The sequence below is a fragment of the Vigna umbellata genome, chromosome 1, assembly GCF_029865625.1.
Source record: "Vigna umbellata cultivar VRB3 chromosome 1, Vumbellata_1.0, whole genome shotgun sequence".
Taxonomy (NCBI): domain Eukaryota; kingdom Viridiplantae; phylum Streptophyta; class Magnoliopsida; order Fabales; family Fabaceae; genus Vigna; species Vigna umbellata.
This window is the reverse complement of record NC_142165.1, coordinates 8,581,008-8,608,104: the sequence shown is the minus strand read 5'-3', so window position 1 is coordinate 8,608,104 and position 27,097 is coordinate 8,581,008. Positions and strand designations below refer to the sequence as shown.

Here is a 27,097-nt window from a genome sequence, read left to right as displayed (position 1 = left end):
ATTTTTTCCAGGTCAATTACCAATTCCTTCATGCTTGTGAAAATTGGATAAAATTAGATGAGACAAAAATTATAAGATCAAAACTCATTATAAAATCATTTTTTTGTAAGATTGTTTAACGACAAGTGTTTCTGATTTTTTCGATTGGGGCTACAGTAGGGTGTTTCTGATTTTTTCAATTGAGACTCCAGTAGGGATGACAGAGACAGGAGGGTGTTTCTGATTTTTTCAATTGGAACTACAGTAGGGATGACAGAGAAAATGTTAGAGTGAGAGAGATGAAAGAGAAATGATTGAGAGGAATGAGAGAGGTGAGCAAGGGTTTGGGGGTTTCTTTTTTTTTTTTTTTTAAGTTTTGAGAATGAAAATTATTAAAATACCCTTAACCTTAAAACTTAGAATCCATGATATATAAGGATATTTTTGTCTACTAAAACCCGGTACACATTGCTAAAATGTACCAACTGAAAAACAGGCGTACGCGCGTTAGCAAACCCCTATATATATATATATATATATATATATATATATATATATATATATATATATATATATATATATATATATATATATATATATATATATATATATATATATATATATATATATATATATGAGTTTTAAATGTTATACATTTTAAAATAGCTTAATTTTTTAATGTTACTTTAGTCATAACATTTATAAATATATTACTATATGTACTGTTTAGTATAATATTATATTTAGGGTTCAATCAAATTTTAATTTATAAAATATTGTTTAAGTTTTCATGTGAGTTTCAACATTTTTTTCGTAAATAAATATTCGTTCCATGCTACTTAATAGTTTTTTTCATTATGTAATTTTGTTTTGATAAATTATATTCTTTTAACAATTATTTTGACAAAATTTAATTTATCAATGTTAGTATGATATTGTTTTCGGGGTCTTGAAGGTTAAGTGTTGGTTTAGGTATGCTTAGTTTGACATAAGATCTACAGCGTATTTAGAATATATTTTTTTATTGACTCATGTAATCAGTGTGTTGAAAAGGTTTAAATTTAAAAGAAAAAATTATAATATAAAAGAAGGTTAAAATTAAGATAAAAATAGGTTTGATCCGGCACAGGTAAAATATATTTTAATAATAATAAAGTAAATCATGACCACTGTTTTAAATTTTTTTGTTTTCAAATACAATTTATTTATTTATCAGATTTTTTATCTTTGAATTTACTTGTTTTGCGGGTTTATTAAAACAATATATTATAAAATGTGAAAACACACAGTATTAACTATATCATAGAATAATTACATTTAATAATAATTCAGATCAGTCTTAAATTAAAAGAGCGTACAGTTACGGCCGAACGGCCTTACAGACAAATTTACACATTTAAAATGTACAACAGTACGAAACTAATCCGAACGGTTTACAAAAGAAGCTACCGAACGGTCAAATAAAATCAAAAGAGGAGGTGGTCGAACGACCATCTTACTACGCTACACTACTGACCGAACGTCCTACTGTTCGGTCTTTACTTCTACTTCTACCAAAATTTCTTCTTCCAGCGCTTCCTCCAACAGCTCGCCCCCTTCTGTTCACATCCACACGGATGATCATTGCAACGACAAGACGAACGTACAAAACGAGACACGATAGGAAAACACAGGGTAAGCTTATGTAATTTAATTCGTGTAAAAACATACATTTCAAATAATCCAACACACAAGATACATTTCAATCATGCATATAGTACAAAGCCTATTATTACTAGACTGACTGTCTGGACTGTATGAAATCTGTGTAGCTACAGGCATTCGTGCACCCGGGTGATGTAGTAACTAGGATGCACTCAACGTACCCCTAAGGTCTAGGACCTCGTGTCGTTCCCACACATGACCTACCCTCCTCTACGTGAAGACGAGTACTCACGGAACATCAGGATGAACAACCAGCTTAACATACCCACAGTCATACTTTAAAGGCAAGTGTTTCTGATTTTTTTAATTGAGGCTACATAAGGGATGACAGAGAAAAGGTTGGAGTGAGAGTAAAGAGAAAGGATTGAGAGGAATGAGAAAGCTGAGTAAGGGTTTGGGTTTTTTTTTTTTTTTAAGTTTTGAGAATGAAAATTATTAAAATACCCTTAACCTTAAAACTTAGAATCCATGATATATAAGGATATTTTTGTCTACTAAAATCCGGTACACATTGCTAATTATATATATATATATATATATATATATATATATATATATATATATATATATATATGGGGTTTGCTAACGCACGTACGCCTGTTTTTCAGTTGGTACATTTTAGCAATGTCTACCGGATTTTAGTAGACAAAAATACCTTTATATATTATGGATTCCAAGTTTTAAGGTTAAGGGTATTTTAATAATTTTCATTCTCAAAACTTAAAAAAAAAAAAAGAAACCCCCAAACCCTTACTCAAATTTTTCATTCCTCTCAATCTTTTCTCTTTCATCTCTCTCACTCCAACATTTTCTCTGTCATCCCTACTGTAGCCCCAATTGAAAAAAATCAGAAACACATGCCTTTAAAAAAATTTCCTTTGATAAAATTATATACGACAAAAATTATAAAATGAAAACTCATTATAAAGTCATTTTTTGTAAGAAATTGTTTAACAGAGTGTTTCTGATTTTTTTTCAGGCCAATTACCAACTCCTTTGATGTCATTATGCTTGTGAAAATTACATAAAATTAGATAAGACAAAAATTATAAAATAAAAACTCATTATAAAATCATTTTTTTGTAAGAAATTGTTTAACAACAAGTATTTCTGATTTTTTTCCAGGTCAATTACCAATTCCTTTATACTTGTGAAAATTGGATAAAATTAGATAAGACAAAAGTTATAAGATGAAAACTCATTATAAAATCATTTTTTTGTAAGATTGTTTAACAAGGGTTTGGGGGTTTCTTTTTTTTTTTTTAGTTTTGAGAATGAAAATTATTAAAATACCCTTAACCTTAAAATTTAGAATCCATGATATATAAGGATATTTTTGTCTACTAAAAGCTAAAACCCGGTACATATTACTAATTATATATATATATATATATATATATATATATATATATATATATATATATGGGGTTTGCTAACGCACGTACGCCTGTTTTTCAGTTGGTACATTTTAGCAATGTCTACCGGATTTTAGTAGACAAAGATACCAACTGAAAAACAGGCGTACGTGCGTTAGCAAACCCCATATATATATATATATATATATATATAATTAGTAATATGTACCGGGTTTTAGCTTTTAGTAGACAAAGATACCTTTATATATTATGGATTCCAAGTTTTAATGTTAAGGGTATTTTAATAATTTTCATTCTCAAAACTTAAAAAAAAAAAAAAAGAAACCCCCCAAACCCTTACTCACCTCTCTCATTCCTCTCAATCCTTTCTCTTTCATCTCTCTCACTCCAACTTTTTCTCTGTCATCCCTACTGTAGCCCCAATTGAAAAAAATCAGAAACACATGCCTCTAAAAAATTTTCCTTTGAAAAGAGTTGAGTCATTGACATATTCACATTCAAGGCAAAAGTTCATTCAAGATCTCTTCAATTTCACCATCTTCACTAACCTCTCTAATTTCATCATCTGTATTTGTTGAATCATCATCTCTAAAAAAGCCCTCCAGGCCAATTATCAATTCTTTCAGATGTCATTATGCTTGTGAAAATTAGATAAAATTATATACGACAAAAATTATAAAATGAAAACTCATTATAAAATCATTTTTTGTAAGAAATTGTTTAACAACTGAGTGTTTCTGATTTTTTTCCAGGCCAATTACCAACTCCTTTGATGTCATGCTTGTGAAAATTACATAAAATTAGATAAGACAAAAATTATAAAATAAAAACTCATTATAAAATCATTTTTTGTAAGAAATTGTTTAATAGCGAGTATTTCTGATTTTTTCCAGGTCAATTACCAATTCGTTTATGCTTGTGAAAATTGGATAAAATTAGATAAGACAAAAATTATAAGATGAAAACTCATTATAAAATCATTTTTTTTAAGATTGTTTAACAACAAGTGTTTCTGATTTTTTCAATTGGGGCTACAGTAGGGATGACAGAGAAAAGGTTGGAGTAAGAAAGAGGAAAGAGAAAGGGTTGAGAGGAATGAGAGAGGTGAGTAAGGGTTTGGGGAGTTTCTTTTTTTAACCTTAAAACTTAGAATCCATGATATATAAGGATATTTTTGTCTACTAAAACCCGGTACACATACCAACTGAAAAACAGGTGTACGCGCATTAGCAAACCCCTATATATATATATATATATATATATATATATATATTATTTAATTACTTATTGTTGCTAAAAGGCCGATGATAAGCAATGTGATTTAATTATATTAATTAATTAAAAGGTAGAAAAACACCGAAGTGTTATAAGAAGTAATAACATGGAAGCCTGGTTGTAATTTTGATAAAAATAAATAGAACATCTGTTGTGAGAAAAATGAATTTCCTTTTCAGAATGAAACACTTTCTTCAGCATTTGCTCCTTTTTCCTACCCAAATGCTAATTCTTTTGAAATATAGAAATACTTACCTGTTTTTGTTTTACTTAAAATACCCATTTTAAAAGTTTTTACACTGCAGTTAAGGTTGTGTTTGAAATAATTAATATCCAGTTATTTCTCAAGCAAAATTACCTCCAGATATTTTTAGATTTACTATAATATTAATTAGTGTGGATGATTAACATATTAATTGCTCTCAGTAGAATCTTTTCTATTTACAAAATTTGACTCTGAAATGAAACCAAATCTAATTTTACTCACAGTTTTATTGTCTTAATTTGTAATTTAATTATTTTTTATTAAATTTGTTTATTATTTTGCGCGCACACACACACATATATATATATATATATATATATATGTGTGTGTGTGTGTGTAATATTTTAAGTCTCCACTATTTAATTGTTATCTTATTAAGTGTATGATTAATAATTTCTTCCATCTTATTTCTGAATATTTACCTTTTAATAAATATGATATTTAATAATTAATATAAAATAATATTAACAATAATTTATTTTAAATATTTTATTAAAATTGTGGTAAATAATAAACTGGTAATACTTTATCATAATTTCATATAATCACCTGATTGATTAATATAGGTGTGAATGATGGTTTCAAATTACCCAACACTTTCTCAATAAAAACAATAAAAACCATTCATTTATATTAAATATAATATTATTTTATATTAATTACAGGATATAAAAACAAATGAGTAAAAATCATATCATCTGGTTAAAAAAAAAGAATAAACAATAGTAAATCAATTAAAAAATATATACTAATGTATAAAAAATAAACACTCAATTAAAAATATCTCAAACAACGTCAATATATTACAACTTTTACTTCTTTCTGCCTCCTTAAGAAACTATTCACTCCAAACGCAACCTAAAGCAAGCCCCTTTCAGTACATATTAATACAATACGATATCAAACAAAAATCATTATCATGAATATCCACTTAAACTAATTGTGATATATTGCAGAACCAGTTTTGTTCTTAATTATATAAAACTCATACACAAAAACATTTCATAAATAATAAAGCTCTTGATAGTTGTAACAACATGGTATATAGTTAATTGGTGCAGCATTTTTGATGAACGTGAGTGAAATGATTCAGAATTGAGAAACGACAAGATGTGTTTTGTCGCTTAACAGGTTCTTGTGACCAATAATCAGAGATAGGATCCGACCACAGCTCATGTGGCCCTGTTCGCCGGAGACATGAACAAATTCATGTGAGCCTAACCTATAACCAGCAACCACCAATTGGCAGGGCCATGGGCTACCATTCTCAATTACAATTACAATTTGAGAATGTTGGTCGCATCTTCCATATCTAACATGCACATCTTTATGTTCTTCGCATGCATCATGTGTTGCCCCGACATTATCTCAACTTAAAAGGTATCGTATCTTCAATAACCATCATCTTATCCTTTTAACCAGTTACCAATTATTAGTTAAAAAAAGACAAAGCTTGTATAAAGGTATTCATGCCATTCTGGGAGGTAACAAAGTTTGAATTGTGGGGTTATTACTCTCTTTCGACCTCGTCCTTGTCCAATTTCAACTTCACTCATCACTTTCTCTTTTTCTTTTCTTCATTTTCACTTTTATTTTAACCCCTTAATCAAATTCACTTATTGTGTATGTGTGTGTCTCAAGAGAAACTAACCCAATTGTGTAGCGGCCACACTAAGTATATACATGTTTCAACTCCTCACAACCACATTTCATACAATGTCATTTTTAATCTACTTGATTAATCAATAATATTACTATGTGAAAGAGAAAGAACACCAGATTCTTACATCATTGAATTTCCATTTACGTTTTTTACTTAAAAATAATAAACTATATAATTTTAATACGGAATTTTGTTGATCCTCCTTTGAAAAGACATGTAATTAAATACATTGGACAGATTTTGGTTAATAATTTAGCTAAAAAGTGATGCAATAAATTCTTACAATTTGGCGTTTGGAAAGACTATAAGAAGGTATGAACCGGAGGACTTTTATGAGGATTTGGGCTTTGATTTTGTGGCAGAGTAAATAAAGATAAGCAGCGACAACCTAACTTAGCATGTTCCCTTTGGAAAAAAATAAAATAAGTTGAGATGAAAACCTTAAAATTATTGAAACATGTACATTAATTTTAAAGGGAAACCTTAAGTTATTAAGAAAAGTACGAGAGGCGTGCGAACACGACGAGATAGCCAAGTGAGGGTCCCCATAGTTTGGTTGTTAATCTTTTTCCAAAGTAACATACTCAATACTCAACAACACTCGTATAACTATTTCCTTCTCCCTTTCCGTTCAAGACTCCAACCCTCTCTTTTCTCTTCTCTTTCGTCACTTTCTCATCTCATAAGTCATCTCAACCCATAAACATTTTCTTCATTTCATGCTCATCAAAATCAAACCACATTTCCTTCACTCATCTCTTTGATTTCTGCTTCCTATATCTCTCTCTCTCTGCTATGAAGAAACTCTGTCCCAATCTTGCTCGCGAGGATGGACTCCAAACCGTGCTCGAGGTTCCCATCCCAGAAGAGATTTTCACCATCAAAAGCGGAACCAGCAGAGCTTGGCATAACATGAAGTCATGGATGAAGCCAAACGTTGAATCTTCTACATCATCATCACTCTTTGGGGACCAAAATACTGATATCCAGCTCTTGCTTGGTGTTGTTGGAGCACCATTGATCCCTCTCCCAGTCACTTCTCACGACCAACCCATCACCATTAAATCCCATAACATTGTTAGTATACTAGTTACCAAGACAGCATTCTCTCTGTTTTCCACGCAGTTCTTAGATGTTTTTTAAACTGTTTTTCAATTTGGAGTTTCACTTCAGTAATCGATGTTATCTTTTAATGCAAAAATTTACTATTACCAGTACTATATGTCGATTACTGATATGAAACTCGAATTCTCTATGCTGAAAAGCAACCCCAGAAAGCATCTGAAGAAGAACTATAATAAGTTTTTTTCTTAGTATTGTATATGTATCTAAAGTTTGAATCTTTCGTTGTGTGTCGTGAAGGAGGCTTCGATGGCGAAATACATAGTGAAACAGTACGTGGCGGCTGTGGGAGGAGAGAGTGCTTTGAATTGGGTGGAAAGCATGTACGCTGTGGGGGAGGTGAGGGTAGGGACAACAGAGTTTTCAGGAAGTGAAGAATGTGTGAGTAAGAAGAAGATGGTGAAAGTGAAGAAGATGCAGAAGAAAGGGGAAGTGGGAGGGTTTGTTGTGTGGCAGAAGAAGCCAGAACTGTGGTGTTTGGAGCTGGTTGTTTCTGGGTACAAAATCAGTGCCGGGAGTGATGGGAAAGTGGCATGGAGGCAAACACCATGGCACCATTCTCATGCTTCTCGTGGCCCACCAAGACCACTCAGGCGTTTACTTCAGGTAATTTCACTTTAAATTATCCTTTTCTTTTTCAGTTTTTCCTCTTTAATTTGAGTTCTTAATCATGATTATGTTTTGATATGTTATATTCTAAACCGTGTTCTTGCAGTAATACTTGTTTCGTCTTTTATTGTATTAAACTTGATTTCCTGAGTCACTCAAGTGTAAATCTGAATTGAATGTGTTCCCAAATACGTTGCATTCCCACTTCACATGCTGTTTTTTTCTCTAGCAATTAGAATAAAGGTTTAGCTCCCTGTAGCAGAAAAGCTAGTTTGAATATGTTTTCAAACGCTGCCTAACCAAAGCTTACTCACCCAAAATCAAGTGCTTCCCTTTCAAAAAAGAACACCAGAACTTTTTCTCAGAAAAGTCAAATTACTTTCCTCATTGCTTTTCACAGAAATTGATAACTTAGCCCTCCCAGAATGCAATGGTGTCTACATTTATTAACAAAAGTCAACAATTTAATGCAAAGAAATTTCTTCCTTATATAGTCTGAACCCAAAAGTATAATACTCCTTCAATTTGACAGTTAACAATATCTACCTCATTCTAGAAGTCAACAATATCTATCTTCATTCTTCAGTGCATGACAACTGGTTTATCCATTTTTGTCAAGTCCTTCCAAGCCTTTCAACACGTACTCGCATTTAAACATCTTCTGGCTATTACCAAGACATCAAGTACGACTAACAATAAGCATCATATGCATTATCAATAGGCATGATTGACGTACCATTTTCCCATGCTTCTTAAGTCTTATCAATCAATCCTTTAGGCTAAGGATTGTGTTAATAAACTAAACACTACTAGCTAGTGTCAAATCACAGACACATTACCTCATGTTTATTTCCACACTTTGGTTATGAATTTGTAGAAACACTGTCATCTATTCTGCAAGTTTTTGACAGTTAATGCCTTTAAACAGGGTCTTGATCCAAGGTCCACAGCCAATTTGTTCAACAACTCCATATGCATTGGAGAGAAGACAGTGAATAACGAAGAATGTTTCATATTGAAACTTGAAGCAGATTCCAATACACTTCAAACAAGAAGTAGCAGCAACGTAGAGATTATACGTCACACTGTGTGGGGCTACTTCAGCCAAAGAACAGGTCTTTTGGTCCAATTAGAGGACTCTCACTTGCTGAAACTCAAAACCACAGCAAATGATGCTATATTCTGGGAAACCAACATGGAGTCTCTAATACAAGACTACAAAACTGTGGATGGAATTAACATAGCACATGCAGGAAAAACTTGGGTGACACTGTCTAGGTTTGGTGAAGGCCCAGAGAGCCATTCCAAAACCAGAGTAAAAGAGGTTTGGAAGATTGAAGAAGTGGATTTTAACATCAAAGGGTTGTCCATTGATTGCTTCCTACCACCCAGTGATTTGAAGAAAGAGGAAGAAAAAGTGGTGGAAGATTGTAGGATGGCTGCAAGCAATACAAAGTTACCTTACAAGATTCAATCTGCTTCTTTTAAGATTAGTGTTTCCAAAGTAGCTGCTGTTAATGTGGATGATTCAAGTGGTAGTGAAAGTGATGGTGATGAAGAAGACATGTAAATCAGTACCTTCCATTTTGTAAGACCACACCATTTGATTTGTGGGGCTTGGTCATGCTCGAAGGAAATATATATAGTGTACGTCAAATAACATGAGTACGAGACTAAAATCATTTCTAAAAAACTAAAACATTGTTCAGTCTAATATTAAATATTTGAGTAATACTGGTTCTCAAATGAACAACTATTTATTTGCATATTTGTATATATTAAATTACAGTAATACCCATGTTGATGTCTACGTGAACCAGAAATAAAATAAATAGAAGCTAAAACAATAAAATGGAATAAATGAATAAATAGCAAAAACAAAATCAGAAAAAGAAAGGAGAAATAGTTTATTTCATCTTTTTTTGTTTTATTTCTCTTTACTCATTTAATAAACCAATAAACACAATATTTTTTTCTTTCTGTTGGGTTCATAGTTCAAAGGATGAAAAACAAAATGAAACAACAAAATGCAAGAATAAGAAAAAAAAAAAGAATATTGGACAAGAAATGCCGTCATTGATAAAGAAAAAAGAAAAAAGAAAATAACAAATGAAGAAAAAATGTAATAAATTGAAGATGCTGGATATAATTTTGGTCTTTTAGATTTGCTTAATCGATTCAAGACTCTTTTTCTGCCCAAAATAGTAACCATCTCACATCATCTCCATTAATGGAGATGTTCTTTTCGGAGTGCTTAAATGTGTCTTATATATACATTATTTGTTTTAACTTTTTTCTAATTTAAGTATTTACATAACTTTTTTTCCAATTTTTAATTTATTTTATATTATAATTATGTCATAATTTCTAAAATACATAAGCACTGGTGCCCATTAGTATTTTTTAGATTTTCTTGATGTACTGTGTACAATTGTCAATTATTCTTATAATTTAAAATATATAAATATAATGAGAAAATCACTTCGTACTAAATAAATTTATTTATTTTAGATGTGTATTTTACAAAATCTTTATAGTTAAAATTTTAGTTTAGAATTTTAAATTATATTTGATTTTCTTTTATTGTTTGTCCTTCTTAATTTATTTTTTTATGTTCATATATATATATATATATATATATAGATATATATAGATATATTATTTACTTTATTTAAATATTTTAACAATTTTCTTCAAAATAAATTGCTAAAAAGAGATTAAGTAGATCTTAAACTCTTCTCATATAATTAGATTAAATCAATAACAGATTTTAACCTATTTTTTGACAGTCAAAAAAATATACATAAATTTATATATTTAATAATTGTTAATAATACAATAAAAGTAAATAATCTCAAAATAATACACATAAAATTTATATATTTAATAATTGTCAATAATACACTAAAAGTAAATAATTGAATCGTGATTAAGAAGAAGTAGTTAATATCATGCTTAAGAAAAAGTAGTGAAGAAATTGAATTTTAAAAATCAAAATAATATACTTATTTCCTTTTTCATAGGAAACTTTGTATCACAAATGAATCTATTCTTTCATTTTTCATAAAAATAACTTTGTATCACAAATGAAACTATTCTTTTATTTTTCATAAAAATATCTATCTAAGAACTTTTAAGAAATAAATCTATTCTTTTATTTTTCATAAATATATCTACGAAGAAAACGTTCAAGACGAAAAAATATAAATCATCATAATTTGATTAAATATTAAGATATGATTACTAAAAAGAAAATCTATCAAGTCACAATTAAAAATGATTAAAAAAACACATAAATTAAAAATGAAAATATATGATAATTAAACCCAGTTAAAAATATTAAAAATATATGAGATAAATGAAACAAGAGAGATGAAAAATAATGAATTTATATTTAACTTTTTTTTCTCTTTTTTTAAAATAGAAAAGAACATGGAAAATAGTAAAAGATGAATAGAAATTGTAAATTAATAAGATGGCAAAGGAAGAAAAATAATATTTCAATAACTTTTTTATTTTTATTACATTTAATTTTATGTTTTATTATTTATTAATGACATGGTTTATAAATAAAAAATAAAAAAATTATCTAATTTAAATCCCATAAATTCTCTAGGACCACCGCATCCTCCTGTTCCAAGAAAATTTGTCCGAGATATCTGTCCTTGAACTAAACTGTGTGAACAACAAAGCTAATAACATAAAATATTTTATATTACTTTCATTCAAACTCACATACTATACCATATTATATGCAATTTTTCGTCAAGGAGATAGAATCAATTTATTACAAGTGAATACACAAACCACTTTTGGTTCTTACAAGTACTATATTGTTTTAGTTTCATCAATATAAAAACACTCTAAGAGAAAACACAATCCAACTTACTAGCTATATTTCCAAATGTGAAAGATTGTAAATGTTATCACTCATCTATAAAAATTAGTGCTAGATCACTAATTAATATATATATATATATATATATATATATATATATATATATATATATATATATATATATATATATATATATTGCAATAAAAGAGAAACAGAGGCTAGCATAAGTGACTTGAGCTAACATTTATTGAAACATGTAACAAGAAAACTTAAGAACCACAAGATTAGAACTTCACATAAATGTAATGCATGATGATAAAAAGGAAACACAGGATAGAATATAGAAGAAAGAGATATCTAGCCAGAGGTTTGAATTGACTTCATCTGAGGTTTCTTCTCTTCCTCTTTAGGTACAGTAACAGTAAGCACCGCATTTTCCATACCGGCCTTGATCTCTTCAATTTTTGCATTCTCGGGAAGCCTGAACCTCCTCACGAACTTCCCAGAGCTTCTCTCAACGCAATGCCACTTATCATCCTTCTCTTCCTCCTCTCTGCTTCTCTCTCCACTAATCTGCAGCACACTCCCTTCTTCCACTTCCACCTTCACCTCCTCCTTCTTCAACCCGGGAAAGTCCACCCGGGAAGGTCCACGATGAACACGTGAGCCTTTGCATTCTCTTTCCAGTCCACGCGAGTGCTGAGACAAAGGATCGTACGCGTAGTTTCGTCAACCACCAAAGATGTTTGGGATGAGAGCCAGGGCTATTTACAGGATTTTCAGCCCCACTTTCTTTCTTCTACAGAGAATAAACTGAGGAACATTTATATAGGAAACTGTGCGTTAGGTTAGCCCATGTTTTTCTTACCAACCGCTACACATGACAACTTGCTCAACGAATCCTTCAATATCTCTCTAGCAATCGAGATAGCTTTAAACCAAGTTTTCCAGGAGCGCACCAAACACATCAAAATAGATTCTCACGTCGTTTGTGAGAAAATTAACTCTAAATTACTCAAGTTGTTGCCAATAACCTCTTACCAGCAAGCAGCGAATTTTTTTATTAAACCTCTAGATTAGTGTTAGTGTAAGGGTTGAAGTAAGGGTGAAGATTAAGGTTTGAGTCTGGGTTGAGGTTACATTTATGGTTGGGGTCGAGGTTAGTATCAAGGTTAAGGTCAGGGTTAGAGTGAGAGTTATTCTTAGGATTATGGTTATAGTTAAGGTTAGAGTTGATAATTTTTTGGCAAATATACCAAATCATTCAAGTAATACAGTGAAATAAGTTTAAATATCGTTCTCTCAAGAGAATTTGAGTCACGTTATTTAATCAAGCTTGTTTATCAAAATCAATTTACTGATGATAACATTTGATTTCAATTTTGGAAAATTACATAAAATTAACAACGTAAAAATTTTAGAATGTAAAATTGGATAAAAGATCATTGAAATTGGTCTTAAACTACATTACAGTAATATCTTAAACAACATGTGTTACATATTCAAGTATTCACATCAATGTATCTTGATTTAATTTCTTAAAGCAAGTTCTAAAATTATCAATTAAATTATTAATTTCTTAATTATTCAAGAGATAACTTGCATTAACTTCAGATGTTAAGAATGACCAGAAGCACATAAGTTATTCCTAGTGTAGTTACTTTTAGTTGATTTTCTTACACGTTTATGTTCCAAAAATACTTCCTAGTAAAAAAAAGAACGTTTAAAGAAAAACACAAGAACACAGACATATATTGCACAGGAAACTTACATTAATATAAAGTCATACAACAAATTCCAATGAACAGAAAAAACTAGCCTCTCGTAGACATCTAGAACATACTCTTTACAACAATTCCTTGCTGAAAACGAAGTCTTGATGCCTTGAAGTGTCTCCTGATCATCTCCTCAAGTTCTCCAGTATTTTTTGTGCTTAGTTATGTCAGAAGATAGTTTTTGTCTTTCTCTGATGTCTTTTAAGCCAACATCATTTAATTAATTCGCTGTGTATGCGCTGAGCAAATTTCTTAACTGTTGTTCTTCAACTGATGACATTCGCTCAACGCATAGTGCTGGTGCATTGTGTGAAAGTCTTCCTTATGATTGTGCAAATTATGGCTTGCGCTTAGCGAGAATTAACTGACAGTAGTCCAAATAATGTAACCTTTCCTGTACAATGTTTACACAACTTTCTACTTCCTTTTATAGCTTTTCAATGAGGAACAACATGAATAATTACAAGATTGAGCTCAAATATAAGTGTAAAAACAACTCTTTTTCACACTTATCAACTCCCCCAAACTTGAACTATTTCATGCCCTCATAAAATCACAAAAGAAAATAAACATCACAACAAACATTTGACATTTTGATAAAATGACTTTGCACATCAGAAAAATCACATGCATTCCCAAATATTTCAAACAAGTATGACATGGTGCATCACTCATAAAATCACATATGCATATAATATGAACAACCAAATCAACATGTAGCATTACTCACCACTCAAGTGTTTGTCCTCACATGACAGTCGAGTTGTCATAGAACTTCATCAGCTTTTGCATTTCATTTAATTCACACACCATTGGTTAAGTCAAAAGGTCTTTTTAGGTTATGCCTTGACTTGGCTAGAAAATAAAATCATGGTTTTTATTGGATTCAAAGTCACCACTTTAAATAGAGAACATCAGTACATGTTTCAATTCCTAAAGCAATAATCAAATACTAACATATATCACTCATTCCATACCATTTTCTTTCACAACTCAACCTTCTTTTTCAGTTCAAGCACCCTTTTTATCAATCCCTTTCTTTTTATGATATTTTCTTCCCCCAAACTTGAATTCAACCTTAACCTAAATTAAAGCATAGTACATGTTCTCTTTTAGTGTTACCTTAACCTCAATCTGTTTTGTTGCCAATTATAGTGTAGGGTGTAGGGTGTAGGGTATAGGGTGTAGGGTGTAGGGTTTAGAGTTTAGAGTTTAGGGATTAGAGATTAGGGATTAGGGTCTAGGGTCTAAGGTCTACGGTTAGGGTTTAGGGTTAGAGTTTAGGGTTAGGGTTTAGGGTTTAGTTAAACATAGTTAGTTAACCATGGCTACTTAACCGCAGTTAGTTAACCATGGTTAGTTAACTACGGTTAGTTAACCATGGTTAGTTAACCGCAGTTAGTTAACCATGGTTAGTTAACCACGGTTAATTAACCTCAATTAGTTAACCATAGTTAGTTAACCGCAGTTAGTTAAACCATAGTTAGTTAATCATGGTTAGTTAACTGTGGTTAGTTAACCATGGTTAGTTAACTGTGGTTAAATTTTAGCTTGCCATGATTAGTTAACTGTTATTAGTTAGTTAACCGCAATTAGTTAACCATTGTTAGTTAATCGCAATTAGTCAACCATGGTTAGTTAACCGCGGTTAGTTGACAATGGTTAGTTAACCGTAGTTAGTTAATCATGGTTGGTTAACCATTATCAGTTAATCGCAGTGAGTTAACCGTAGTAAGTTAACCGTGGTGAGTTAACCGCGGTAAGTTAACCGTGATCAATTAACCACGGTTAGTTAAACACAATTGGTTAACCACAGTTAGTTAACCGCAATTGGTTAACCTCGGTTAGTTAACCCCAATTAATTAACCATGATTAGTTAATCGCGGTTGGTTAACCACGATTAGTTAACCATGATTAGTTAGTCGCGGTTGGTTAACTATGGTTAGTTAACCGCGGTTGGTTAACCATGGTTAGTTAACCTCAATTAATTAACTATGGTTAGTTAACCATGGTTAGGTAACCGCGATTAGTTAACCATGGTTAGTTAACCGCAATTAGTTTTTGCAGTTAGTTAACCATGACCATAGTTATATAGTAAGTTAATCATGATTAGTACGATTAACCCCTACCCCCTAGCATCTAGCCATGATCCAGTTCACCCTTGGTTAGACCCGGTTAGACCTAGTTAACCCCTAACCCTGGTTAGCCCTTAGCTCTGGTTAACCCCGGGTCTAGCCTCCTAGGCTAGCCCTTGGCCCCTAGCCTGGGCCAACCCCTAGCCCTGTCGGTTGCCAACTCCCGCTAGATCAGGGCTAGCCCCTAACCTTAACTCGATCCTAGCCTAGCCTAGATAGCCTAGCCCCTTACCCCTAACCCCGACCCTTAACCCCTAACCCTTAGCCCTTAGCCTCGACCCCTAGCCCTAGCCCAGACTCGATCCTAACCCCTCTTAGGCTAGCCCCTTATCCTTAACCCTGACCCTTAACCCCTAGCCCCTAACCCTTCGCGCCCGTAGCGCTGGCTAGATTGGGTCTAACCCCCAGCCCCTTTTGCCTCTCGCCCCTAACCCCCCTTACCCCTCGCCCTAGCCCTGGCCTCGGCCTGAGCCTAGCCCCTAACCTCGACTAGATCAGGGCTAACCCCTAACCTCGACTAGATCGGGGTTAGCCCTTAACCGCCTAGCCCCTAACCGCCTACCACTAGCCCTTAACCCTGAACCTTAACCCCTAGTCCCTAACCGCCTACCACTAGCCTCCCTAGCCACCCCGACTAGATCGAGGCTAACCCTCAGCCAGTAGCCCCGGCTCAAGCCTAGCCCCTTACCCCTAGCCTAGCCCCAAGTCTAACCCTAATCCTAATCATAAACTTAGTCGTGACCCTAACCCTAACACTAACATTAACACTATCTAACCGTATCCCTAACCATGACCCTGATCCTAATCGTGACCCTAACTCTAACACTAACACTAGCATTAACCCAAATCCTAAGTCTAACCATGACAACATCCATGTCGTTAACCTTAACTTTAACCATAACCCTAGTGATAACCATACTCATAACTCTAATCCTAAGCTTGGTCCTCACCCTCACATTGAACCTAACCATGACCCTAACCTTTATCCTTACCTTAACCCTAACCTAACCGTTATCGTAATCAAAATCGTACCAAGACAACGAACAAGAAAACTTTTGTAAAAAGAATATAGATATTAGAAAAAAATCGCCACCATAGTTTATTTTGAAAAATTATAGAAAACCAAAAAAATTGGTTTACATAATCAAATTTAAGTTAGGAAATTGATTACATAAGACAAATACTAGCATCTCACAACGGTTGTCTGAATACAGTTCCATTTAATTAAGTGCATAAAATTAATGTAAACGTTTAAATATTTGTTTTTTTCCAAAAGATTAATTAACACATTAAAATATGAAATAATAAAAATATATTTTTTAAAATTATTTTGACCCGACAGGAACTAACCTTAACAATTAACCTTACTCTGACGTATTTTGAAAAATAAGAAATCAAGATTACATAATTTTTTTAAAACTATTAGAGAAAATTAATATTATTTATTTTAAAATATTTAATACTTTTTTATTATCAAGTCAATTAGAGATAGTATGTGATAAAAAAGTTCTTAGCAAGCTAATAGTATATTTGACATGATAATTATTAATTATGTTTTTAAAAAAGCAATTCTGAGACTTAACATGATAAAAGTTTATAAAAAAATACAAATTTAAATTATGAAACAAATTTAAGATATGATATGATAATTATTAATTTTTAAAAATATAATTATCAAGTCTGAAACTTAACATGATGATAATTTATAAATCAAAAATTTTAATTATCATGAAAATTCGAAACTAAACATGATAATAACAAGAAATCCCGTCATATGAATGTATAACAACAGCACACAATTCTTAAAACAGATTTTACCCTTACAAGGTTAGTCAATAGTGTCATAGTCAAAACCCAATAGCAAACATATTTGACAGTCCAAAACTAATTCATATAAGATATATGGAAACTGAAATACACAAGAATATCATATTCATATAATTGAGAATTTAGCATTAGAACATAGCCTTTATATCATTTAAAATAGTTGAACAATATCAAATCTTTTCCAGAATTGCACCTACTTAAAATAGCCACAAAACATCACATTGAAATCATAAAACACTCACTAAACACTACTTTCACTTCCTATGAACCTGGAAATTTAGTTCAGCCCTTTTTCTAGACTTAGAATACGTAAATAGAATGTGCAGAATAATTTCCAGCAACCAAATTCAACAATTTATGCAATATTATAGCCAAAAGTTGACTTCTTCCAAACAATATACACAACCTGAAACAGATTCTTGCTAGCTATTTTCAATTCAAACCCAAGTTAATTTTAGTGCTAAACTTATTAACCAACTCCAATTCTATCTAGGTATCATCACCCAATAATTTAATCCACAAAAAAAAAAAAAACAATGCCAAACAGGTTTGACTGCCCAAAATTTAGTTTCAGGAATACATGTAAATTGGAACACTTGAACAACATGTTACAAATCTGCCAACATTTCTATCATAAATATAACCGTAACAACCAACATTCCATCATTTAACATCTAAACTCATTTCATATTAAAAGACCATATTCATACGTACATTTTTGGTCCAGCACCATTACCCACAACTATGACGATCACCTCTATAGAAACTAGCATATGACACCACACATTTCTATACAATCTTGATCCCGCACCTGATTTCAATCTAAAAGCACATGTATATATATATCACCATGATCCAAACCAGCAATCTAACTACCCCATACCAAAATTAAGATACTAATATATGTACTCAATTACTTTCAGTGCTATTCATCACTTGGACAAGTTATTTTATAGCAAAAACAGCCACTATTATGACATTAAAAAGGGTACAATCAGAATTAACATGGAAATATTTAACGTACTATCCCTGTCCTCATTCTAACCAATTTTAATTCAGCTTGAATTCATAATCAATTAGCTATTCTACAACACATCCATTCTTATTTCTAGTACATTCTTCATTAGTTTGAATTATAGATTAAAACAGAGTGACACACCTTCAGAACACACATTTAGCAAACTAAATGACCACCACATCCAAAATATATCCTTGAAGAACGTAATTGGACAAGACACCCAAAACAACACACATAAAGGGTCTAAACAATCCTTAATAATGGTCTGCCATAACCTTTAACAAGGAGCACAATCAAATCCATTCCAGCCCATACAAACAGAACAAACTCACGTTTTTGCACATGTATATACAACCAAAACAGACTCAACAGTTATAACCCAGAAAAACCAATTTACTTAGAGCCTAACCCTTTCAGCATTACCATAACACCCCAAACCTGCAAGAAATTATCCCACTACAAAGTGGAGAGATTCCAGCATCCATTATCAATAAAGGTTTACCCAAAACAAGCGCTGCTCATTTTGAATTGTTAATGTAAAGACAGGATCACGTTTATCCTCTGGAGGGAGTACGATAATGAAATACAAAAAATATACAGTTTATACTTACTTTTCTGGTTGTTAGTGTAAGCGAGTGCATCTTGGATAGGTTTTCAATCCAGAAACCTATCATGTATATATATATCACCAAGATCCAAACCAGCAATCTAACTACCCCATACCAAAATTAAGATACTAATATATGCACTCAATTACTTTTAGAGCTATTAATCACTTGGACAAGTTATTTTATAGCAAAAACAGCCACCATCATGACATTATAAAGGATACAATCAGAATTAACATGGAAATATTTAACGTACTATCCCTGTACTCATTCTAACCAATTTTAATTCACTTTGAATTCATAATCAATTAGCTATTCTACAACTTATCCATTCTTATTTCTAGTACATTCTTGATTAGTTTAATGTATAGATTAAAACAGAGTGACACACTTTCAGAATACATAATTCCCACTTTCACATATATAACGCTGAATTACAGTTCAAGCCAAATTAGTTCAAAGATATTTCAATTCACTAGACTGGTTCCTAATCACAGTTCAAGTATATTGCTATGCCACTCTACGTTTCAGCCAAAGTTAGACAAAGCAAACATTTTCATACCTTGATATTAACATATATACATTATCATGCAGCGATCTTTTTAACACTCACAGGGTTTATTCCTTTTAGTTCTTTAACCCTCACAGTTAATTCATTACAAACCCAACCTTTACCCTTTAACCTCCCATTCCAATGTATCCATTATTCTTTTTCCTAATCAAACAACACAGAGTACACTCATTTGGTTCCCTATTGAATGTATTTCCAAACAGATCATCACAATATAATTCCCAGAACCCAATTTCGAAAACAGAGCATACACAACCATATTCTCAGCATCAGATTCCCAACCAAAACTGAATAATTACGAACTCAATTTCAATTCAAGAACTTTATAATATTTAAGGATTACATTCTACAAACTGAACATACATGATATATTCAAACTATTACAAAGTTCACGAAACAAGAATTCAAAGATAAACTCATCGAATATACACTTTTGAGTTTAGCTCCCACACCTGGTTTGGTTCCCTCTTTTCGACACTCCCGCGTCGGCCTTTCGCCTATTACGCTCTCTTACTACTTCGTCCTCCTCTCTTCGTCCGTAATTTCTCGCTTACAGACTCGGAATCTTCTTTCCACGTCACCCAAAATGGATGCCCTCACCTAGGATCCCTTCGAACCTCCTAACAGGCATTCTCGCGCCATCATCCCAATCTTCATTACTCACGGTTTTCTTGGTCAGACAAAAAAGAAAAGAAAATTAAGAAAGAAGAAAACAGAATTGAAGAAGAAGAATTAGGTAAAAAAGGGTTTTGGTCCTAAAGAAGAAGAAAAGAGAGAAAAATAAATAAAAGAAGAATTAAAGAAGAAGAAGAAAAAAAAAGAGGTTAAATGGGTTTCGTTCCCTCTGGTTTTCTCTCTTATTTCTAGAAAATGTTCTAAAAAAGAAAAGAGAGAAAGATAAATTAAAGAAGAAGAAGAATGAGGTTGAATGGGCTTCGTTCCCTCTGGTTTTCTTCTCTCTTGTTTCTCGAAAATGTTCTCCCTCACTCACACTAACTGTAGCTCCTTTATTTTGTTTTAACTAAGTCACCCAAAAAATTAAACATGTGGTAGAAAATATGGCAAAAAGGAAACAACCCACCTTTGTTAGCATCAGAATTCAAACAGTGTCCACCATGTCACGCACACATGAAAGGCAAAACACGTACCACCACATCAGCTTAATTTCACTCATATCAATTTTTTTTATTTAATTTATCTTTTACATATATTTATAACCATATTTTAAATACAACAAACAAACAATTTTGTCACATCACAAACATACGTGCACAAACTTTTACCCACCAGAATTAACTCTCATACCAAACATATTATATTTAATCAAATATATTTTATTTTATTACTAAACAATATTCCAATTCAAGGAGACTTATTAATTTTTTAATTTAGATCTGGTACTTAGAGTAGATCGAACGGTCAGCATTCAGCACCGTTTGGTCATCCACTCAGAGTTGTTGAGTCCATCCGTTACGGTTAACCGGATCAAAGATTGGGTCAGATACGCTCAATTCATATTTCAATACGTTTCACTCACACTCAACTCATTCTCAAATACTCAAATAGTGACAACCGTTTACTAAGCATTCAATTAAGAGTCAACACTCTTCAAATCACACGCCTAACTTGGGCGTCGGAGTGTCTTTTGCAGGTACATCCCCTCGTCCAAAAGGAGACCGATCGGTCCACAACAATACCGATCGGCCAACAACAGTAGATTGAAGTAGACTGAACGGTCCAGTCTGAAGAAAGGCAGACGATCCAAGCGTTCGGAAGCGAAAAAGATACGTTAATATGATAGTTTCTCAATCTCAAAAATATTTGCAGAAACAAAATCTATTAAAGAAAACAGACTTAGAAAATGTGCAATTTGATAAATAAAAGTACAGTTTTACATATATTACTTTTTTTAATAGACTTAAAATAGTATTTTTCTATCCGATTTAAAAAAAATGTTATTTTTACATCTTTTATTTTTCTAATAGACTTAAATCAATAATTTTACATTGATAACTTTCTTAATAAATTTAAAAAAAAGTGTTAACTTACTCAAAGTGCATTTACATTTTCAATTTCTCCCTTTTGAATCCTTAAAAAAATTCAATTTTCAACTTTTCTCTCTCTTGCCTAAACCAGACAACAGAAACAACATTCTCTTCCATTGACGACAACAACAACATTCTTCCAGCGACATTAACATTATAACAACGGCAAGTATCCTAAATTAATTTTATTTTATAGCTTAAGGATGTACATATTTTGTTTTAAATAATAGATTTTCTTAAGAAAGTGAAATGGTGATAATTAGAATAGAGATGTAGAAAATGAGTATTATATAAATTGAAATTCAAGTTATAAGAAGAAAGAAGTTGTGAAAGAAGAATACACTACCCCCATGGAATACGTAGAGATATTTCAGGTTATACATTTTCTATTTGTTTCTTTAGTTTATATTATGTAGTAAATATCATCTTTGGCATAAAGCCAATGGAAAATTTAGTCCTTCAATTCCTCTCAATGTGTTCCTGCGATGTCGTGAGAATATGAAGGAAAGAAGAGTATTTTAGTGAGTGATGAGTCTAAGTCTAGATCTGCACAAAACTGAAGCGTGGAGAAGTAAAATTATAGAAAAAATAGTCTTGAATTAATTTATTTTCAATTATTATAAGGGTAAAGCATAGTGTTTTGAATTTGGTCTCATTATTTTTTTTGAATTTCCTTATTTTGACAATACCATTGACAAGATTGCAGCTTTAAAAATATTGTACGAATACATCCAAATGAAACTTAAAATATGCGTAATAATTCATTGCACATATTCATGCTTTTTGCACTATGTAATAGTTGGCTGAGACAAATTTTATTTTAAATGATTTATTGACCACTTTTACTATTAAACGATGACTTTTCTCACGTTTTTAAAATTTACTTGTACATTCATTTTAAATTTTTTTGATATGTTTTTTTTTTCAAAGCCTAATTTATAATTATTTAGTTATTTTAAGATTATTGTTCCTTATCGAAGCTTGTAGTAGAACCGTGAGTGTCTAAAGTGAAGTAAGTGGTTAATGAAGATGGTACATATCAAATTTAAAATCTGCATACTTAATTAGTTGTAAAGTGGCAGACTACTTTTCTTATGATTCATCTTTTGTTTTCTTATTTCAAAGCTTAATTTATAATTATTTAATTATTTTAATATTATAATTAATTTACAATATTTGAATATATATATATATATATATATATATATATATATATAATCACTGTTTTCTATTACTTAATAATAGAAGTTTTTACTATTGCTTGTTGTTGATTTTTTTATCATGTAAATTTGAGAACTTTTAAAAATATTTACTTGGATAAATTTTTATTAAAAATTGAAATTTATTGTTAAAATATATAGTTTTCACAATTTTAATATGTTTAAATATTTTTTTATTTCAAGCTCAATTTAGTTTGGGTGATTTTGGGTTAATGTTATTTGATAATTTGGTTTTCGTCCTTTTGGTGATATGGTGTATGTTAAGAATTTGATTTTGAATTAAATATTTTTTTTTAATTAGCACTACAAATTAAATGGAGTGATAATAAATATTCACTAAATTGGAATAAGGATACGAGAGATAAGAAAAAATAAAAAATAAAAATTGATTATTTATAATTTATTTGTTTATTATTTAAATTATTTTTGAATGTAGAATGTTTTGATAATTTATATTATATTTTAAATTATATTTAAAATATAGTCACAGAGTGAATCTTAGTATTCATTTGAAAACTGAAAATGTGATAATAATAGAGTTTGTCAATAACATAGTTATGAATTGAAATTTGATGAATACGTGTCGTCTTAATGATCATTCTGAAAGTGGTGCAGATGTCTGGTTTTATTCTCTTCATAAGAAACTCATCAACGAACTCAAAAAACTTAATTCAAGGATAATAATATAATTTTCATATCATCTAATAAATACATAACAATTATGACTAATGTGTGATGATCAATTTAACCAGAGTTATGGGTGCCACAAACATTTTATGTCAGTGGAACAGAAAAAAACAAGTTCAAATTATATATCCTAAAGTGAGATATTATTTAATTCTTAAATTAATTATTTTGTTTACAAGTTATAGGATATGAATTTTCCTTTCTTTCATTATAATGTAATAGACATATTAATTCATGAAAATGTGAATAATACGTGACGTATTAGTGACGTATTAGATCAAAGTTATCATCCATACAAGAATTTATGATAATTGGACAACGGTAAGCACTTATCACAAATTCTACTGTTTTTGGTACACCACTACATAATAACATTATTTATTTTAGGTGTTTAATACATTCGTCACTAATATTGAAGGAGACCATTGTCGAAATAACATATTAATTGTCAAGTTGTATTCTCCAACATGGAGATTAGATTTTGATAAATATTGTTTAAGTTATGTTTAGACTTAAAAATTTCAGTTAGACTTTTTCTATACTGCAAATTTTAAATTAGACATCTTATTATTTATTTTGATTTGAAATTCTTTATCATGTCCTTGAATTGAATAATTAGAAATATATATATATATATATATATATATATATATATATATATATATATATTACTGTCTCAATTTTTTTATTATTTTAAAATTATTTTAAGATATATTATATTAAAATTTTAAATTGTAAAAAATATTTTATATAGTTATTATATAAGGCGTTTTCATATTAAAAAATATATATATTTATTTTTATACATTGAATAATGTACATCAAGTGATGAAAATTATAATTCAAATAATAGAAATTACATGGATGAATTTTTTAACCGAGATTTTAAAAATAATATATGACAATATTTTTTTAATTATATTGAATATTGTCAACTTATTTTAGTATTTTTTTTTTGCAAATGTAATTATAGTTGCATTAATTATATATTTTTTAAAATATTAAAAACTTTATTCGCAATGATTAAATAATATCAGTTATACATTAATAGTATGAATCGTTCAATTACAAAAATTATTAATTCGATTTTTCTAACAATTTTTATAAGGCAAATCTATCAAACATGTCAATTTGTATTGCATGGAAGGATAAAAGATATTTAAATATCGATAAAAATATATTAATTTTTTAAGAATATAAGAAATAAAAGTAAAATATATTTTTAGTAAAATTAAATTTGTGTACATATGTTACATTAAACCGGAACTAGGTTCAGGCCCTTGAAGTATATATTTTTTTGTTAATACGAATTGAGTAAATTGGTTTAGTATAATTTAAATAAATGATTGCAAACTCAAATATGAATTAAATGTATAAATGGGATGAGGCAGAGCCGTAGATTTATCATTGGTCGATCACGTCATTTCACATGTCTGCTCTTCAATTATTCTGATTAAACGGTTTGAATTTAGGAGTATTATTTGATATGATAATTAACATACGTGATTAATTTTGGGTACTTTAATCTCTTTTTAATACGTGAGTTTAGTCTTAATTTATTTTTAAAAAATATTATATTTTGGGTACTATTTAAAAGATTGGCTAATTTAATTATTAATTATAAAATTTGTAGATAAAATATTTTAAAATTAATCATTTTTCTATTTTCAGTAGTTGATCTTTTAAAAACCAATAATTATGCATACTCATGACTATGTATGCTTTTAAAATCTTGATTTTGGCTTATTAATTTACAATACGTAATTTTAAATAAACATATAAATAAAATAAAAAAATAATAATTAAATGAATTTAGGAGAATTTAAAAATAAATTTTTATTATTTATTTAAGCGAATTTAAAAATAAATGAGTAAATTTATTTTAATACGTTTTATAATCAAATTATATGATTCGAAAAATATTAAATGCATGGTGATAGATGATGTGAATACAGCCGTACACGTGGCAGTGGTATGTTAAAAATATGCTTTGTTTGTTCCGGAAACATCTTCATGGTTCTTTTTACGTCCACGCTGGCATCTTCTTCGTTCATTCATCTTCTTCAGAACGGTCTAAACACTTCTTCTCTTTTCTGCCATCACTTGACTCATCATGAAAACTCGCGAACACTCTCCTCACACCATATAAATACGCTTCTTCTTCTCCACTTTCTCATCACTCAGCAAAATCTCATCAAGAATAACCAAGCTCAGTTCTATCCATCAACAACTCTCAGCAAAACGATGTCGCTCATTCCAAGTTTCTTCGGCACAGGGCGAACGACCAACGTCTTCGACCCCTTCTCCCTTGACGTGTGGAACCCATTCGAAACCGCACTCTCCTTTCCGCGCTCCGAGGTCTCGAGTGAGACGGCGGCGATCGCCAACACTCGCATCGACTGGAAGGAGACCCCGGAGGCGCACGTGTTCAAAGCGGATCTCCCGGGGCTGAAGAAGGAAGAGGTGAAGGTGGAGATCGAGGAGGGAAGGGTGCTTCAGATCAGCGGACAGAGGACGAAGGAGAAGGAGGACAAGAACGACAAATGGCACCGCGTGGAACGTAGCAGCGGCAGCTTCCTCCGCCGCTTCCGCCTGCCGGAGAACGCCAAAGTCAATGAGGTTAAGGCTGCTATGGAGAACGGAGTGCTCACTGTCACTGTTCCCAAGGAGGAAGTGAAGAAGCCCGATGTGAAACCCGTTCAGATCACTGGCTAGGCTCCCGAATGGTACCTATGTGATCGGAATCAAATGATGATGTTGTGTCTTTTCTGTATGTCTTTTTTTTTCTCTTTATCTGTCTCAGTCTGACAGAGATGAATAAAATGTATGTGTTTGAATTGAGTTTAAGGAGTGTCAGATACTACTGAAATGTTATAGCAGTGTTTGTGTTCACTACTTTAGCTTCAGAATCTTGTTTCATAATGTGAAATTTTACTATTCCCGCGCAATATAAAAGTTATCGATCTTATTCTTAATAAAAATGTTTTTTTTTTTAAATAGATAAAAGGTGTTTTAACATATATTAATGATAATTTGATATAAAAATAACACAAACATGGAGTCAGTTTTAACAAATAATTATTAACGAATTATAGCTAATATGGATATCAGTACTTTAAAATAGATATTTATGTTGAAGTTCACTTTTAGGATGTATTAAAATGACATTTAACAAATTAAATTAGAAATTAAAAACAATTTGATTAATATTCACTTAGTTAATGCTTGAGTTCTTTGTCCACCACTGGTAAACATTTATGTCTGGTTTTTCTGGTAACATTCTTCGATGTAAATGTCAACGCGCATGGGTAAGAAGGGAAGTAAAGTAGAACTTGCATCGTCAGAATAAGATAAAAGCTGGTAGAACTGAGATTGATGTC

At 31.0% G+C, this 27,097-nt stretch overlaps 2 protein-coding genes and 1 pseudogene across 2 annotated transcripts; 2 read left to right on the top strand and 1 right to left on the bottom strand.

Annotated features, from left to right (window-relative positions):
* Positions 1-6,842: 6,842 nt before the first annotated feature.
* LOC124840506 (uncharacterized) lies at positions 6,843-9,800 on the top strand. Its single transcript, XM_047316570.2, has 3 exons — positions 6,843-7,339; positions 7,625-7,990; positions 8,922-9,800. Exons 1-3 carry the CDS (start codon positions 7,058-7,060, stop codon positions 9,561-9,563), a joined length of 1,290 nt encoding a protein of 429 aa, XP_047172526.1. The 5' UTR covers positions 6,843-7,057; the 3' UTR covers positions 9,564-9,800.
* A 2,322-nt stretch (positions 9,801-12,122) lies between these two features.
* On the bottom strand, positions 12,123-12,799 carry LOC124840509 (16.9 kDa class I heat shock protein 1-like; annotated as a pseudogene).
* A 12,974-nt stretch (positions 12,800-25,773) lies between these two features.
* Positions 25,774-26,609, top strand: LOC124840508 (17.5 kDa class I heat shock protein-like). Its single transcript, XM_047316572.2, has one exon. The coding sequence runs from the start codon at positions 25,962-25,964 to the stop codon at positions 26,430-26,432; it is 471 nt and encodes a 156-aa protein (XP_047172528.1). The 5' UTR covers positions 25,774-25,961; the 3' UTR covers positions 26,433-26,609.
* The last annotated feature ends 488 nt before the right edge of the window (positions 26,610-27,097 follow it).